Source organism: Gopherus flavomarginatus, chromosome 7 (assembly GCF_025201925.1).
Source record: "Gopherus flavomarginatus isolate rGopFla2 chromosome 7, rGopFla2.mat.asm, whole genome shotgun sequence".
NCBI classification, from domain to species: domain Eukaryota; kingdom Metazoa; phylum Chordata; order Testudines; family Testudinidae; genus Gopherus; species Gopherus flavomarginatus.
Genome location: NC_066623.1, coordinates 22,852,875 through 22,870,258, shown reverse-complemented (window position 1 = coordinate 22,870,258; position 17,384 = coordinate 22,852,875). Strand labels below are relative to the sequence as shown.

Sequence of the window (17,384 nt, the reverse complement as noted above, 5' to 3'; positions counted from 1 at the left end):
GACAGGACATTACATGGAGAGGTCTACAATTACTTACAGCCGTAGAATACCTTCCCCTGTAGTTGTCTCTGACAACCTGCTTCCAGTCTGCAAATGATCTCTTCCCCCTTCACAAATTATTTCCTTGTTACTCCTTTTTCTTTACCACAATGACCCTTAACTACTTCCTCCTTTTGGTAAATACTTCTTCTTATCTTAGGTTATTTCCTAAGTCCTCTGTTCCCTTGTAACTTTCCAACTGTCTCAACACTTGGTAATTAGTCATTGTTTATTCCCTTATTTGGATCATTTTATTCGTTATGCATTTTGCACACATTTTGTGGTTAGTATTACTAAAATATCTGTTACAATAAGTTCAAAATACACGGTTACTGCTTGGTACAATTCCAGTCCTCATAGTTAGCCAAACTGCAAAGCATCATGGGACTTTAGCTCCCAGGCAAGTCTTAGATTTTTCCTTTGGCCTTAGATGGCAGGCCTTTTTTATGTTTAATCTCTCATGGCATGTATCAATCAGAGGAAACTGAAAAAATAGTCACTTCCCTTTTGGCTAGCAATCCCCAGGTAGCATCCATTGGGTTTCTTTCTGTCACTTAAAAAAACAAGAGCAAGAATGATAATTCCCAATAAAGGTTGGTATAGTATGATCTTATGTTTATATTAGGGCTGTCAAGCGATTGAAAAAATTAATCGGATTAATCATGTGATTAAAAAAATTAATCACAATTAATTGCACTGTTAAACAATAATAGAATGCCCTTTATTTAAATAGTTTGGATGTTTTCAACATTTTCAAATACATTTATTTCAATTACAATTCAAATTGTATAGTGCTTACTTCATATTTCTTTTGATTAAAAATATTTACACTGTAAAAAGCAAAAGAATAGTATTTTTCAATTCACCTAATACAAGTACTATAGTGCAATCTCTTTATCATAGAAGTTGAACTTACAAATGTAGAATTATGTTAAAAAAAGTATTCAAAAACATAACAATGTAAAACTTTAGTGCCTACAAGTCCACTCAGTCCTACTTCTTGTTCAGCCAATCACTAAGACAAAAAAGGAGATACTGCTGCAGATATTTGCAGGAGATAATGCTGCCTACTTCTTGTTTACAATGTCACCAAGGCATTCACTTGGTACTGTTGTAGCCAGAGTCGCAACATATTTATGTGCCAGATGCGCTAAAGATTCATATGTCCCTTCATGCTTCAACCACCATTCCAGAGGACATGCATTCATGCTGATGATGAGTTCTGCTTGATAACAATCCAAAGCAGTGTGGCCCAACACATGTTCATTTTCATCAACTGAGTCAGATGCCACCAGCAGAAGGCTGATTTTCTTTTTTGGTGGTTTGGGTTCTGTAGTTTCCGCACTGGGGTGTTGCTCTTTTAAGACTTCTGAAAGCATGCTCTGCATCTCATCCCTCTCAGATTTTGGAAGGCATTTCAGATTCTTAAGCTTTGGGTTGAGTACTGTAGCTATCTTTAGAAATCTCACATTGGTACCTTCTTTGCGATTTACCAACTCTGCAGTGAAAGTGTTCTTAAAATGAACATGTGCTGGATCATCATCTGAGATTGCTATAACATTAAATATATGGCAAAATGCACGTAAAACAGAGAAGGAGACATATAATACTGCTCCAAGGAGTTCAGTTACAAATTATTTAACACATTATTTTTTTAACAAGTGTCAACACCATGGAAGCATGTCCTCTGGAATTGTGGCCGAAGCATGAAGGGGCATACAAATGTTTAGCATATCTGGCATGTAAATATCGTGCAATGCTTGCTAAAAAAATTCCATGCAAACTCCTGTTCTCACTTTCAGGTGACATTGTAAATAAGAAGTGGGCAGCATATCTCCCATAAATGTAAACAAACTTGTTTCTCTTAGTGATTGGCTAAACAAGAAGTAGGACTGAGTGGACTTGTCGGCTTTAAAGTTTTACATTGTTTTGTTTTTGAGTACAGTCATGTAACAAAAAAAATCTACATTTGTAAGTTGCACTTTCAGGATAAAGAGATTGCACTACAGTACATGTATGGGGTGAATTGAAAAATACTATTTCTTTTGTTCATTATTTTTACAGTGCATATATTTGTAATAAAAAATAATAATATAAAGTGGACACTGTGCACTTTGTATTCTGTGTTGTAATTGAAATCAATACATTTGAAAATGTAGAAAACATCCAAAATATTTAATAAATTTCAATTGGTATTATATTGTTTAAGAGTGCGATTAAAACTGTGATTAATCGTGATTAATTTTTTTAATCACAATTAATTTTTTTTAGTTAATTGTGTGAGTTAACTGTGATTAATCAACAGCCCTAATTTATATATAGGGTAATGTCTAGAGAACCTAGAAACTCTACTTTCATGAAGTGCTTGATGAGAGAAGACTGTGTACATGGAGGAAGGAATAAAGCCTGAACGTTGAACTGTTTTGGTTCTCTCTCTTCTTATGCTTAACAGTGAACATATAGAGAGAGATTTAATCAGGAAAATAATATAACCTCTGAGGTAAGTGAATCTGGGCAGTGATACTTAGGGAGGCAAGAACCTGAGAACTGCTTAGACAGGATCCATCATTTTCCTCATCTGTTCTATTTGTCATCACTTTAACAGCTGCAGCATCCATGGGTATGTCAATGCTGAATATCTTGAAATAGTGCCAGATAGACAAGGATCAGATCCTGTACGACTATAAATCAACAGCAACATGTTGAATTGAACCTGGAGCAACTGAATGTTTCAAAGGGGGATTAATTCTGAGCTATGAAAGAAAGGTAACTGTCATCTTGGAAACTGGGGGTTGAAGCTGAACAGTCCATTTTAAGAGATTTGGAGTATGCTAGGAGATACACAGCTATCAGCCAATACATGCTGCATTTCTACAGCGCTGTTGTAGGGGTGTGAAGGAACCTAAAGGGTTTCTGCAACAATGCAAAGACAGTTTACAGAGTGGTTTATGGGGCCCATAATGAAGATTTCCACAAAAACCTGTACATTATCAGACTCACTGTAGTCAGTAGTTTTTTGTTTTGTTTTTTTTTGTCGTGCATCAACCCACAATGCTTATGAAAATGCAAAATTGTTTGGGACAAAAGATCAAGAGGGCAAAGGGGACGTTGAGAAAGAATGTATCATTCCAAGCACACTGGGACTTCCTCAAAAACAACTTGTTCTGGTATCCAGTATCATTGGTGGCTTTTGCATGTGATTTCCTAATCAGGATGGAGGTTCTGGCCTTGGGTATAAATATATGAGATCTCCCTCTGGGTGTACTGCATCTACTGAGCAGAGCGGAGCAGCTAACCTAGACTGAGCATCTCCACCATGAAGACAGCTGGTGTCTTCATGGTCCTCACTCTGGTACTTTTATGTTGCTTCTCAGGTGAGTACTCTTTGCTATAGCCTCTATAGAGCCATGTGTTTGCTGCTTCCTAGTCCTCTGGACTATTAAGGTCAATGATATTCTTGTTTTTATGAAGAATCCTGAGATCTAGTCTGTTTTGCTTGGACAGTAGACAATCCAGGGAACCATAAGAGTACAGGATAGTGTTAATGTCCTTTAACAAAATCTCCCCTCTCCCATGGTGCTGTGAAATGTACCATATGACAATTGGTTTCAATTAGAGATGGTGGTAAAACATTCAATATCAAAATATCAATGACGTTCAAAATTCCAAAAAACTTGGGGAAAAAATCAGCAAATTTTTTGGGGGAAATTCCCCACCACCACCACCTTCATTTTTCAACCAACTATAGAGAAGATAGACATTTTTCAAGTTTTTGAATTTTCAGTTTTTTAAAACATTTCTTATTAAGGCAAAGTTAAGATAAAATGTTAACATATTACATCATAAATTATTTATTAAGGATCAGGTTAATATTCAAATAACTTGGATACAGATGCCGTATGTATAACTGGGACATCAAATTTGTGAAAGGACTCGTTCCAAAAAGAATTGAAATAATTTTGTAAGATGTTACTGAGAAGACTAAATATTAAGGACCTGCTTAACATCCAATGACTTCAATGGATTCCTAAGCATTAAGTTAACTTCCTGGCTTATAATTTTCCTGCCTTATTCCCACTCCTGTGCACGACACATCATGTAGAGCACTGGATCCAGGCACTGAGAACTCCTAAATATTGCCAATGACTGAAAAGATTTTTGAATAATCAGGCTTAATAGAAGAAAAAAAAATTCAAAAGTTTTAAGGTGCTATTAGTTACCCTGCATCTTCAATGGAGCAGAAGGCCTGAAAAATATATAGTAACATTAAGCAAATGATAAGCTCTTTATTATATTTTCAGATGGTGCAAAATACCACATATAGCCCATTTATTGCAGAAAAAGAGTTCAATGGACATTTTTCTTGAATTAATGCTTATAACTTGATTTCCGTCACAGGGATTTGTCTTATTGTATGTTGAGTATCCATATTTTTTCTCTAGGTGTTGCCAGTGAGTCTTCGAATCAGGTTAGTCCAGCTCTTCCTGTTTAGTAATTTTCACTTTCCCCTAATCATAGTTAGGAATTGCATTGTGGCCAACTTTTCCATGTTGGAAGAAACACTAAAACAAGTGGAAAGTGCTCAGATATTAGTGATGAGTGCAGTCTAGGAACCTACATCTAACAGAGTAGTGGACAGGACTGGGTTAATCAAAAAGCAAAAATGACCCCAGATATTATCATTATTGGTATTAGTTATTATATATTGGTATTGTGGTACTGATATTTCCAGCTGGGGGATAGGAATAGTTATTTTGGGGGTGGATTAAAAAGTTCACTTACTATAGGAAAGAGGATATCCCCATGTGTTTCATATGGTCAGTTACTAAGTTTACCACACTGATAGTCGATAGTTCCAAAATGACCAGCATTCCTAATATACCGCTAAAAGAATTAACAATAACAGTTATCATCATTCATTCATCTATATGTCTAGAAAATTATATATTTACAGTTGCAGAATGATTGTAGTGCTTTTCCAGAACCACCAAAGGGCAAAACCCTTCGCTGTACATAGTGTTTTTCCTTCCATATGCTTTGTTAACTACACAATACTTATAGAGCATCATGGAAATGCAACTCTCACTTGGGCAGAGAGTAGTTCCAAACTACAAAGCACAGTGCACCAGAGGTAGGGAGGAGAGAAGTACTAGCAAAGACACATGGAAAAAATCTACTCTCACCTGTGTCACAACTGTTCTCCATATAAATGCCAGGGTTGCCTTTAGGGGGTAGCAAGCACAGCAGTTACCTGGGGCCCCATGCCAGAAGGGTCCCTGTGAAGCTACATTACTCAGACTTCAGTCCTGGCTGGCCGGACTCAGGGCCCTGGTCTTCAGCCCCAAGCAGTCGGGCTTCGGCTTTCTGCCCTGGGCCCAAGTGAGTCTAATGCTGGTCCTGTTTGGTGGACCACCTGAAACCTGTTCATGGCTCCCCGTGGGGGCCCAGACTCCTGATTGAGAATCATTGCTCTAATACACCCCAAACGAATTAACAATAATAGTTATCATCATGTATTCATCTGTATGTCTAGAAAATTATATATTTATAGTTGCAGAATGATTGCAGTGCTTATCCAGAACCACCAAAGGGCCAAACCCTCCTCTGTAAGACAGAGTACAGGCCTGTCTGTGGCACCAATGGTGTGACATACAACAACAAATGTTTTTTGTGCCTCGCCAAATGGTGAGTAAATAGATCAATATTTTCTATTAGTAGTAGTTAGATCTACTACGGCAAATGATAGAGGAATGCTGAAAACAAAGTGTGGTCAGAGAAGATTAATATCAGGGGTAGGCAACCTATGGCACATGTGCCAAAGAAGGCACACGAGCTGATTTTCAATGGCACTCACACTGCCCAGGTTCTGGCCACCAGTCCAGGGGGGCTCTGCATTTTAATTTAATTTTAAATGAAGCTTTTTAAACATTTTGGAAACCTTATTTACTTTACATACAACAATAGTTTAGTTATATATTATAGACTTATAGAAAGAGACCTTCTAAAAATGTTAACATGTATTACTGGCATGTGAAACCTTAAATTATAGTGAATAAATGAAGAATTGGCACACCACTTCTGAAAGTTTGCCGACCCCGGATTACTATGAATATATCTGTCTCAATCGCATATTATACATCCCATGTACTTCTGTGTAATTCCACAGTGATCTTATAAGATGTATAGCTGTGCAGGGACACTCATTTTGGACCTCTTTTTGTGTTTCAAGGCAAACTGGAGGCAGGCTTAGCTTACAACATGAGGAAGTTTGTATGAAAAAAGTAAAACCAAGTGTATTCTATTTTTCATTTACATAGTGTTTTTCCTTCCAAATGCTTTACTAACTACACGATATACATAGAGAATCATGGAAATGCAGCTCTCACTTGGGCAGAGAGTAGTTCCAAATTACATAGCACAGTACCCCAGATGTAGGGAGGGGAGAAGTACCAGCAAAGACACATGGAAAAATCCTACTCTTACAAAAAGTCATGGGATCTGTAATGCTGACTTAGAGGAGACAGAAACTTGGTATGCCAGATCTCATCACCCCCAACATAAACCCCACCACGCTCACTCCTTCCTGCCCCCACCTCTCCTCCACACACACATTGACTATAGGCAAGTGATTTGTCACCTTTGGAATAAAGAAGGGCTGATCTAACTGATAGTATTTCCAGGCAAAAAGATGTATTTCAGGGTTTCAGTTTAGAACACAAAGCCATCCCCTCCTCCTGAAAGCAAAATATATTCCAAATCCCAAGGCTGCCAACACATTAAAGAGGAGTAAACCAAGATGTTTATAAGAAGGAATTGTAAAACTCTATTAGTAGTATTCATGAAGTCTCTCTTCATATTCTTGTACTAATGAGAATGAAGTAAACAGTAAGTGAACTTTTTAATCCACCGCCAGAATAAGTATTCGTATATTTCAGCTGGAAATATCTTTACACTGTGAAGTCATTGACAGCAGTTGGCTCCAACCAGGTTCAGAGCTTCACTGTGTTATGGCACCAGATAAGGAGATGCTGTTCCTGCCCTGAAATGCTTCTAAATCTCCACTCAAATAACAACTTCTTTGTTTGGCAGATTGATTGCAGCAGATACCCACGAACAAAAGACCCACGCAAGATAGCCTGCCCACGGAACTTTGAACCTGTCTGTGGAACTGATGGTGTCACTTATAGCAATGAATGTGTGCTGTGTGTAGCAATCTTGTAAGTTCTTGGAATAATGGAATCAATGGAAAGAGATGCTAAAGATAGTTCTCTTGTATAAGCATTTTCTTTAAGCAGGGATATATCAATGTCCTGAGGTAGCTGAGTAACTTCCATATTCTTTTGACCTCTCCTAGTTATCCCCCATATTCCCAGGACACCATACCTAATATGATCTACTATCATCTAGCTTATGGGTTTATCTTTATGTATGCACAAAATCACAAATCCCAAGAATGCAATGGGAATCCATGGCTGGTTAACATCAGATCCATGCTCACTTCCATCGGGATGATGATCCTCACACCCCCAGTAACTTCTGAGATTGTATCAAAGAGAGAATTTGATCGTTGCAAATCATCCCTCTGAAATATTCCATATGTTCTTAACTGTTTCTGTAATTTCATAGTGAATTTTGAAGAGTGTTACTCACCAAATATACAATTTTATTAATTCACTGACAATAATTGTCTTCTCTCTTTCAACTTTTCATCCTGTAGAAATGGGGCTAACATAGACCTGGCACATGAAGGAAAATGTAAGGAGAAGGTAGTGGCACATTTCTCTCTTTTTTTGGTTATCACTAAAATTTACACTTAGCGCAATCTAAACATCAGTTACAAAAATGAGATAATACTTGAGCCAAAGATACATGGAAAAATCCTACTCTTACAAAAAAGGCCTTGGGATCTGTAATTGTCACTTAGAGGAGACTGGACCTTGATTTTCCAGCTCTCATCACCCCCAATACAAACCTCACCTCCTCTCCCTCCTCTTCACACTACGCCACACCACAACACAACACACCACACACACATTAACTATGGGTAACTGATTTTTCACTTTTGGAAGAAAGAACGGCTGATCTAACTGATAGTATTTCAGCCTCTGATTCCAGGATTTCAGTTTAGAACACAAAGCCATCCCTTTCACCTGAAAGCAAAATATATTCCAACCCCAAGGCTGCCAACACATTAAAGGGGAGTAAACCAAGACGTGTATAAGAAGGAATTGTAAAACTTTATTAGTAGTATCCAGGTAGTCTCTCTTCCTATTCTTGTACTAATGAGAATAAAATAAACAGTAAGTGAACTATTTAATCCACCACCAGAATAAGTATTCTTATATCCCAGCTGGAAACATCAGTACACTGTGAAGTCATTGATAAAAGCTAACTCCAGCCAGGTTCAAGGCTTCACTGTCTTATGGCACCAGATAAGGAGATGCTGTCCCTGCCCTGAAATGCTTCTAAATCTCCACTCAAATAACAACTTCTTCATTTGGCAGATTGATTGCAGTAGATACCAACGAATAAAAGACCCACGCAAGATAGCCTGCCCACGGATCTATGCACCAGTCTGTGGAACTAATGGTGTCACTTATGACAATGAATGTGTGCTGTGTGCAGAAATCTTGTAAGTCCTTGAATATTACTTTTGGAATAACTGAATCAATGGTAAGAGATCCTAAGAATTGTTTTCTTGTATAAACATTTTCTTTATATGGGGATATTTCAATGTCCTGAGGTAGCTGAGTCCCTGATTCACATCCATATTCTTTTGACCTCTTCTGGTTAACCTCTATGTCCCCAGGATGCCATAGCTAATATAATCCACTATCGCAGGGGTGGGCAAACTTTTTGGCCTGAGGGCCACATGTGGCTGGGGAAATTGCATGCAGGGCCATGAATGTAGGGCTAGGGCAGGGGGTTAGGGTGCAAGAGAGAGTGTATGGTGTGGGAGAGGACTCAGGGCAAGGGTTTGGGGGCTCAGGGCAGAGGGTTGAAGTGCAGGAGGGGTGTGGTGGGGGCTCAGGGCAGAGAGATGGGGTGCAGGAAGAGTGTGGGATACAGCAGGGGGCTCAGGGCAGGGGGTTGGGATGCAGGAGGAGTGCGGGCTGTGGCAGGGGGCTCAGGACAGGGGGACTCAGGGCAGGGGGTTGGGATGCAGGGTGCAGGAGGGGTTCGAGGTGCGGGCTCTGGCTATGGCTCAGCGCTGCTTACTTTGAGTGGCTCTGGGGTGGCAGCAGCATGCAGCGGGGCTAAGGCAGGCTCCCTGCCTGCCTTGGCACCGTGTCGCTCCCAGAAGTGGCCAGCACCATGTCCCTGCCGCCCCTGGGGGATGGAGGAGCAGAAGGCTAAACACGCTGCCCTTGCCTGCAGGTACCTCCCCCACAGTTCCCATTGGCCGCAGTTCCCTGTTCCCAGCCAATGGGAGCTGTGGAGGGCGGTGCCTCCAGGCGAGGGCAGCACGCAGAGCCCTCTGCCCCCTCCTGTCCCAGGGGCTGCAGGGAGGTGGTGCTGGCCGGTTCTGAGAGCAGCACAGAGCCAGGGCAGGAGTTTGCCCACCCCTGCACTATCCTCTAGCTCAGGGGTTCTCAGTCTTTTACTTTCTGAGTCCCCCTCTCCCCCCAACATGCTATAAAAACTCTATGGATCAGCTGTGCCAGAACTGGTTTTCTGCACACAAAAGCCAGGGCTGGCATTAGGGGGTAGCAAGCAGGGCAATTGCCCTGGGCCCCATACCACAGGGGGCCCTGTGAAACTAAGTTGGTCAGGGTTCAGCTTCAGCCCCAGGTGGCAGGTGTCCTGTGTGGTGGGGCTTTGACTTTCTGCCCAGGGTCCTAGTGAGTCTAATGCCAGTTAGGCTTGGTGGACACCCTAAAACCTCATCATGGCCCTCCAGGGGGCCCCAGACCCCCGGTTGATAACCATCACTTTAGCTAAAAGGTTTATCTTTATGTATGCACCAAACTACAAATCCCAGAACACAATGGGAATCCATGGTTGGATAACATCAGATCCATGCTGACTTCCATCGGGATGATGAGCCTCCACATTCCCTATAACTTGTGAGATTATACCAAAGAGAGAATTTGATCATTACAAATCATCCCTCTCAAATATTCCATATGTTCCTAACCGTTTCTGTAATTTTATAGTGAATTTTGGAGATTTTTACTCACCAGGTAGACAATTTTATTATTCATTGACAATAATTGTCTTCTCTCTTTCAACTTTTCATCCTGTAGAAAGGGGGCTACCATACGCCTGGCACATAAAGGACAGTGTATGGTGAAGGTAATGGCACATTTTTATTAATTATCATTAAAATTGACGTGTCTCACAGTATAAATACTGGGTACAAAAATGTTGATAACACTTGATAGATGGGAAAATGCCGCTCTTACAAAAAAGGGTTTGGGATCTGTAATGGTCACTTAGAGGAGACAGGAACTTGATTTTCCAGATCTCATGACCCCCAACACAAATCCCACCTCCTCTCCTTCCTCCCTGCTCCCACCACCCTTCCGCACACAGATTAATTATAGGCAACTGATTTATCACCCTTGGAAGAAAGAAGGGCTGATCTAACTGATTATGCTTTTTTCAGTGAAGCAGATGGTGTTTCTTATGACAGTGAATATGGTGGTGCTTGGAAACCATGATGATTGGGGCATTTGAATGATTTATTATACATCAAAGAGATGGGTTGGAAGTATGTCCTGTGTGGTAAAAGGAAAGCTGGGGAGATATGAAACATGGGTTCTATTCCTATTTATGTCACAGACTTTCTGCGTGACCTTGGGAAGGTCTTAAAATCTCTCTGGCCCTGATTCTGCTTCATGAAGTGGCCAGTTCATGCTACAATGGCAGCATAATAGAGATTAAAGATCCCCACAGAGTACTCCTGTATAAATGTTTTCTCCACACCCTTCTACATTGTTGGGAGGTCTTATAATATCTGTAGCCCTGATTATACTTCATGACATGGTCCGTTTATGTCACAGTGGCAGCATAAGGGGGTTTAAAGAGCCTCTTTACTCCCATCTCAAAGTTTTCTCAGCATAGTATCATACTAAAGTAATAACTGTGCGTGCAGAAAAGTAGGAATGGAGAATCTGACCCACTCTGACTTTTTTTCCCAATATGTAAAATGGCAATCAAATGAACTACTTCCTAGAGAAGCCTCATTGCTTAAAGAAAGGTGCTATGTTAGCTCAATAGAGTCTTACAACAGATGACTTATTACTCCCAACAATAAATGTGGTTAGAACGTTATATAACTACTTTTGCAGGATGATTGTGGTGGGTATCCAAAACCACAGAAGGGTAAACAGTTTGCCTGCCCATTGATTTACCGCCCTGTCTGTGGGACAAATGGCATCACATATAGCAACAAATGTATCCTGTGTGCAGCAAGATGGTGAGTAAACTTGTAAAGAATTTCTTGTCTAAAAGTCATTGCACATTTGGTGCAGATAATGTGAGAAAGCAGTTCCCAATTATAATGATATTGGGAGACCAGGTGTTAGTGGGACAAAGCACTCTTTAATGTTTTTTCTATGAACACAGGGCAGGGTTTTCATTGAAAGATCTGACTAGGTCAAACCTGTCCTGCAGATGCCAAGGACTAAGAATATGATGGTTTCAAACTGGAAAAATTGGCAAAACATGCCAGTTAACTGATCAAGATATTAGAGAGGATTAATATGAATATGTCTGTCTCAGTCAAATGTCTTGTACTATACAGTCTATTTCCTTTATGTTTTTACATGTGACAATGAGATGTTTTACTTTGAAGAAATACACATTATGCTTAATTTTTCTCTCCTCAAGGCAAACTGGAATCAACATTGGCATAAAGCATGAAGGAAGATGTAACCGCAAGGTAAATCTACACGTATTATATTAGCACTATATTTGCTTTTCCTCCCAAAGACTTAACAAACTACAGTATGTACACATAACCCCAGTCATGCAGTCGTCACTTGGGTGGAGAGCCGCAATGAATTTGCACACAGCAAACTAACCAAGTAGTAGGGGTGGAAAATATTGACTGAGGAGATATGTAAAATCTTACTCTGACAAAAATTGTAATAAAATCTTAAATGTTCATGCAGAGGAAAGAGGACCATCTGCTGATTCTGAGAGACCTACGCATAGTAAATGGTGGGGGGGAACTAAATTTATCTACCATGCAAGAATGAAGGACTCGGTGGAATTTTATCTTGTGAAATCTGAATCAAATAGATAATGTTTAGATTAGAAGGAGTTTTGGAGAAGTTGCTCATACAAGACTGTTGCATTGAGATCATTATCTCAATTTTCCCCTTGTTCTAGTTAAGCTTTTCTATGTCACTCATCCTAACAACTCTAAATATTGTCTCTCTTTCTCTCTCTCTCTAGATCAACTAACGGAAGAATTGGCATAACATAGAAAATATTCTGCTTCAGTATAAATGATAAATTCTTATGATTGCTTTATGTAAAGATATAGTTATCATTTGTCCTGTCCATCCAGCACTCCTGATGGCATTACCATCTTGAATTGGTGGTTCAATAAAGCAAACTTAGCAGAAATGTTTGCCTTTGTTCTTTTATCAGCACAAAACATTATGGGGTTGCTTGAGGGAATCATTGAATAAACAAGCTTTTCTCTTCATTCTCTATAAAATGAATAATCCAAAATTAAAAGAATCAATTTGATAATAAACGGGTTCTGGGATTGGATTCTAGGGGGGAGTCCACAGAAAACACACACAGTGGAGGACCTGAGTTAATATCAATCTTCCCCTGGAATCAATCCAGGGAGCTGCTGATCAAATAGTAATCCAGGCTGCACCCATACATTCACCTTTCCCTCCCCACCATCCCCTTAGATTGCTACATTTTCATCATTCCTTTTATGCTGGGTAAATGCTTTGAAGGTATGGACGGATTTCTGGTAACGAAAAGCTGTGCCTCCAAGATACATGCAACACTACTCATCCAAATTAACTTGCCAGCCATCCTTAAAGGTGAAGTGTGCATTGCATATGCTAAGGGGTATATTTTCATAATCCAAGAGAAATTAGATCTGTTAAATTGTTGATGTCCTAAGCAAACATCTAAAGACCTAAAATTAAAATCTTAGCAAGATACTTTCCTGTTCTGTCACAATAGAACTTGTTAAAAATCTTTTATTTCCAACATAATGGTCTTAGATTTCAGTTTTTTTAACGTTTTGAATCTGCTTTATATAGTTCTTGTATTAAATTGCTGTGGAGGTGGTTTGGGAATGGAGTCGTTTGATTCTGAAATGAACGGTGCCAGGAACACATCAAAAGAAATGACCAGGGATGAATGTAATATTAAATTCTTACCGGTACGGGGGCCGGCTCCAGCCCCCGGAAAGGGTGGGGCCTCGGGTGGAAGGGGCAGGGCTAGGGTGTCAACCTCCCCCAAACAGCCCATCCATGCTGCCTGGTCTCTGCCACCCAGAGCTCCGGGGGTGATTTAAAAGGGCCCAGGGCTCTGGCTGCTGCTGTGATAACGGCGGCCAGGAGCCCTGGACCCTTTTAAATCTCTGACCTAGGGCAGCTGCTGCTTTTGCGCTGCCCATTCCCCCCCACCTCCCGCCAGTGGCTGGGGGGGGGGGCAAAAGTGGCAATGATGTTAAAGTGCTGCGTACAGGCTCACACAGACCCATACCAGCCCACTTCCACCCCTAGAAATGACACCTCATTCCATGATGCTCTTATGCCTTTATAACAGCTGAGGGATTCCTGCACACAAACAACTTCAGTGATGGGAGACAGAGGTAGGACTAGTTGAAGATACAGTACTATGCAACCTCAATTCTCCAAATCTTATAGGAGGCCTGGAGTAAGTTTTGATAAGCAAGGTTGTGGATTTTTTATACCATTAGCAATTAAATAGCTATTAGGAGATATGGAATTCTGAGTAACAGATGTTCAGAGACTCAAGAGTCTACAAAATATGCAGAACATATTCTAGATTTTACCCCATGCAAAGTTCTGACACTTCTATCCCTCCATAGTAATTAATACTAATTCCCTCATGGGACAGTCCCATTTATCATTAGCAAAGGAGCTGTCCCCTTCTTTAGGACTATGTATTCTTCCAAGAAATGAGAAGTCAGAACATGTCATTCATAGGCAAGGGAGCTTCTGGTGAGTTTTCTCTGTAGACTCTCACTCTCACGTATTAGTCACTTTGAATTTCTGGCAAGAAGCAAGGCATGCAAATTTTGTTTGCCAAGTAAAGTTCGGTTCTTGTTCTATGTCTTTCCACATACTCAATATCCTAATATCCAGACACTAGCTGTATCTGCGCTTGGGAGACAGTTAGCATGTATGCTACGCTGGTGCCATCTAGTGCTGCAACTAATGTTCTGTCAGCAGGTTCTACATTTTAAATTTCTACAGAACAGCAACAAAGAACAGATTTCTTTTTTCAGCAGAGTCTACCAGCTCCTCACTGCTGGTTTTCGCTGTTCAAGGATGCAGATACCTCCAGTTCAGACCTTACATATCAGTGCTACTTCTGGGTTCATGGGAGCATTGTGCGTAGTGAGAGATTGTTTGTCTTTATGGGAGACTGCAGGTTCAACCACAAGTTTTCCTCTTAACCCACTCAGTAAGCAGGCCCCAACTCATCATTGTCATCAACTCATTTTGGCACCTCCTCCTTATCCTCATATACATGGTGAAGCACACAACATACCCCAATCACGTATAGGGAATTGAACATTTTATTAAAGCTAATGTTTAAAAAATTATGTAATACATAGTTTGAGAAAAGAGTGTTTGTACATCTGGGTATAGTGCTTAGATTATCCACAAATACAAAGTTTGTTTTTAGAAGTCATATGATACATAGAGTACGTAACCAGTAATAACCCAAATTTAGGTGAATACATTTAACAATACAGTTTAGATATTAGAATCCAAACACTCAGGAATGTCACTCATGAAAAGTTGTACTGAGATTTGGTTGTGGAAAGCAAAATATATCAGAGTGGAGATTGTCCCTCAGTAATCACATGTAGGGAATTAAACATACTACAGTCTAAATGAGTCTATACCCAACACTATTTTGCTTGCAGTCAGCCAAAGGTACATTCCACCATCCTGCACTTGCTCAATGTGTCATTAAGGAGAACAATGGACTAGCTCGCCCAGATGGAAAGAGGCCAGACATCTAGAGCACCTCGCCAGCGCATCCTGTATAAGTGTCCATGAATGTACCACGGTGTCCACAAGAGCTTATGTAATGATGGTATCATATCCTTTCCCATTAAGATACTCACTTGCTTCAAATGGCATTCAGAGGATGTGTATTTAGGCATGCCACCAATCACACCTCCACAGCTCAAGAACACATCCATGCAAACACCACAATTATTTCAGGGATATTTCCAAATTTTACAAACCTGGCCTCCAGCACAGCGTTAATTGCCTCATGAACTTCCAAGACTACTGAACCAGCCATGGATTTGCAAAGCCTGAAATGATTACCAACAGTTCTGTTAACAGCCTGGAGTTGCCAGCTTCCACAAGGCAATAACAACGTGCTTCTGGACCATTACTAACTCTTTCATCTGGATGTCCTGCCACTCCAGGACTAGGGCAAACTCCTGACATTTTTGGGTTCCTCATGGGAAAATCCTGGGCCCTTACTGGTCATCCCATGTTTCTAGCACAATGTAGTCCACCACTCTGCACTTGCAGTCCTGGTCCAGAAGCAGTGGACTGCATGGCTGGGGAGAATCCACCCTGAAATACAGTATTGGTTCAGTCCAAATCTCCATGTCCGCATGATCCCGATCTGTTGCTATACTTCCACGTGTTACTGCAAGTCACTGCCTCTGTCTTCTCCAGGCTAACAGCCACCTCTGAAAGGCTCACTACCATTTCCTAGCAGCACTTTCTGCAGAGACCCACCAAAGAAACACTGCCTTCATAAGAATCAGCAACTTTTGCTCCCAAGCAGAATTCATACCTTCAGCACTATCACACCACCTCAGGTCCCACCAGGAAATGAATTTCCCAGGCCTAGATCATTTCCACCCACCGTCCCCAGAGTGGGCGGCTAATTTGTCTCAGAACACCCTGTGAAAGCAAGCATAGAGTGACACAGTGAATTAGGGCCTGGGGACATATTGGATATGCACCTTTGTATCTGTATTATCTCTCACAACTAGACAGCGCTCTAGTGCTGATGTGGGACATGACACTAGCATTCAGTATAGACAATGTGATTGCGCTCTAATGAGTGAGGCTACTGTGCATAGACTAACTTGCAATTGTTTAGCCTGTTGTTAGTCTGAGTAAAGACATAGCCACAGGCTTTCCTACTGCACACCATTAAGTCTGGTTATTTTGGCCCTCTCTACACTGCTTAATTTGTACCAGAGCTGAGCCTCGGCACTTCTAGGCTTGGCAGTTCATAGCACCGGCACCTCTGGGCTTGCCACGTCACTTATGAAAGTAAAAAAGTTACTTGAGCCCTGGCACCTCTTGCATTACAAATTAAGCACTGCTTCTCTTGTGGTGGCTGGTCCACACATAGAGGTTGATGAACCTGCTACATCTGTTGCCAAAAGTGGTGAGCTCTTTAATTCTGGTAATAACAGCCCATGATTTTTAAATCCAGCAATTCCAGTTCAAGTCCCACTGCTGATAACCCACCCCGGAGCATCATATTATACATGCAGCATTTGCAGAGTTCCCAACCTAGCCAGGTCACAGTTTTCAAAAGTGGACAGTGATTTAGGCTCCCTCATTTTTGGGTGCCCAAACCTGAGACATTGGGTCTTATCTCCAGAGGTGAGAAGCACCGACAGCTCCCATTGAGTAGGCCCAATATGACTCATATTGCACACCCAAAATATAGGGCACTACCCAAAATCAGTGACTGCTTTTCAAAATATGGCTGTAGATTTTTAAGCTTTCCAGTGGATTATTTTGTATTGCATGCTACCTAATTTAACGGGCATTTAAAGTAAAATAAATACTCAAGTTGTTTGTGAAATTCTTGTAGGGCAGAAAAAAACTGATGTTTGTAAACAGGAATAAGAAATATCTATTTATAGAATCTCACAGTGCTAGGCTAGCCCTAAGGATTTTAGGAAAATTTGGAGAAAATAATCATTAAAATCTTCCAGTACGTAAGGGGGAGAGCTGCAAATCTTTGAAAAATACAACAAATTATTTTACTTTGGTTTTGCCTTAGATGTTACTGAAAGACAGAGGAGGCTTTCAGAGCAGTGAAATATATGAACAGAAAATTGAAACCTGGCGGGGCTACCCTCTGTGAATTTTGGAGAACACCTTGTATGGCAG

At 40.7% G+C, this 17,384-nt stretch overlaps 1 protein-coding gene across 1 annotated transcript; it reads left to right on the top strand.

Annotated features, from left to right (window-relative positions):
• Nucleotides 1-3,322: 3,322 nt before the first annotated feature.
• LOC127055635 (ovomucoid-like) lies at nucleotides 3,323-12,566 on the top strand. The gene is made up of 9 exons (XM_050962855.1): nucleotides 3,323-3,413; nucleotides 4,482-4,507; nucleotides 7,129-7,256; nucleotides 7,757-7,805; nucleotides 8,544-8,671; nucleotides 10,287-10,335; nucleotides 11,334-11,461; nucleotides 11,875-11,926; nucleotides 12,445-12,566. The coding sequence occupies exons 1-9, from the start codon at nucleotides 3,356-3,358 to the stop codon at nucleotides 12,451-12,453; spliced, it is 627 nt and encodes a 208-aa protein (XP_050818812.1). The 5' UTR covers nucleotides 3,323-3,355; the 3' UTR covers nucleotides 12,454-12,566.
• Nucleotides 12,567-17,384: the final 4,818 nt, after the last annotated feature.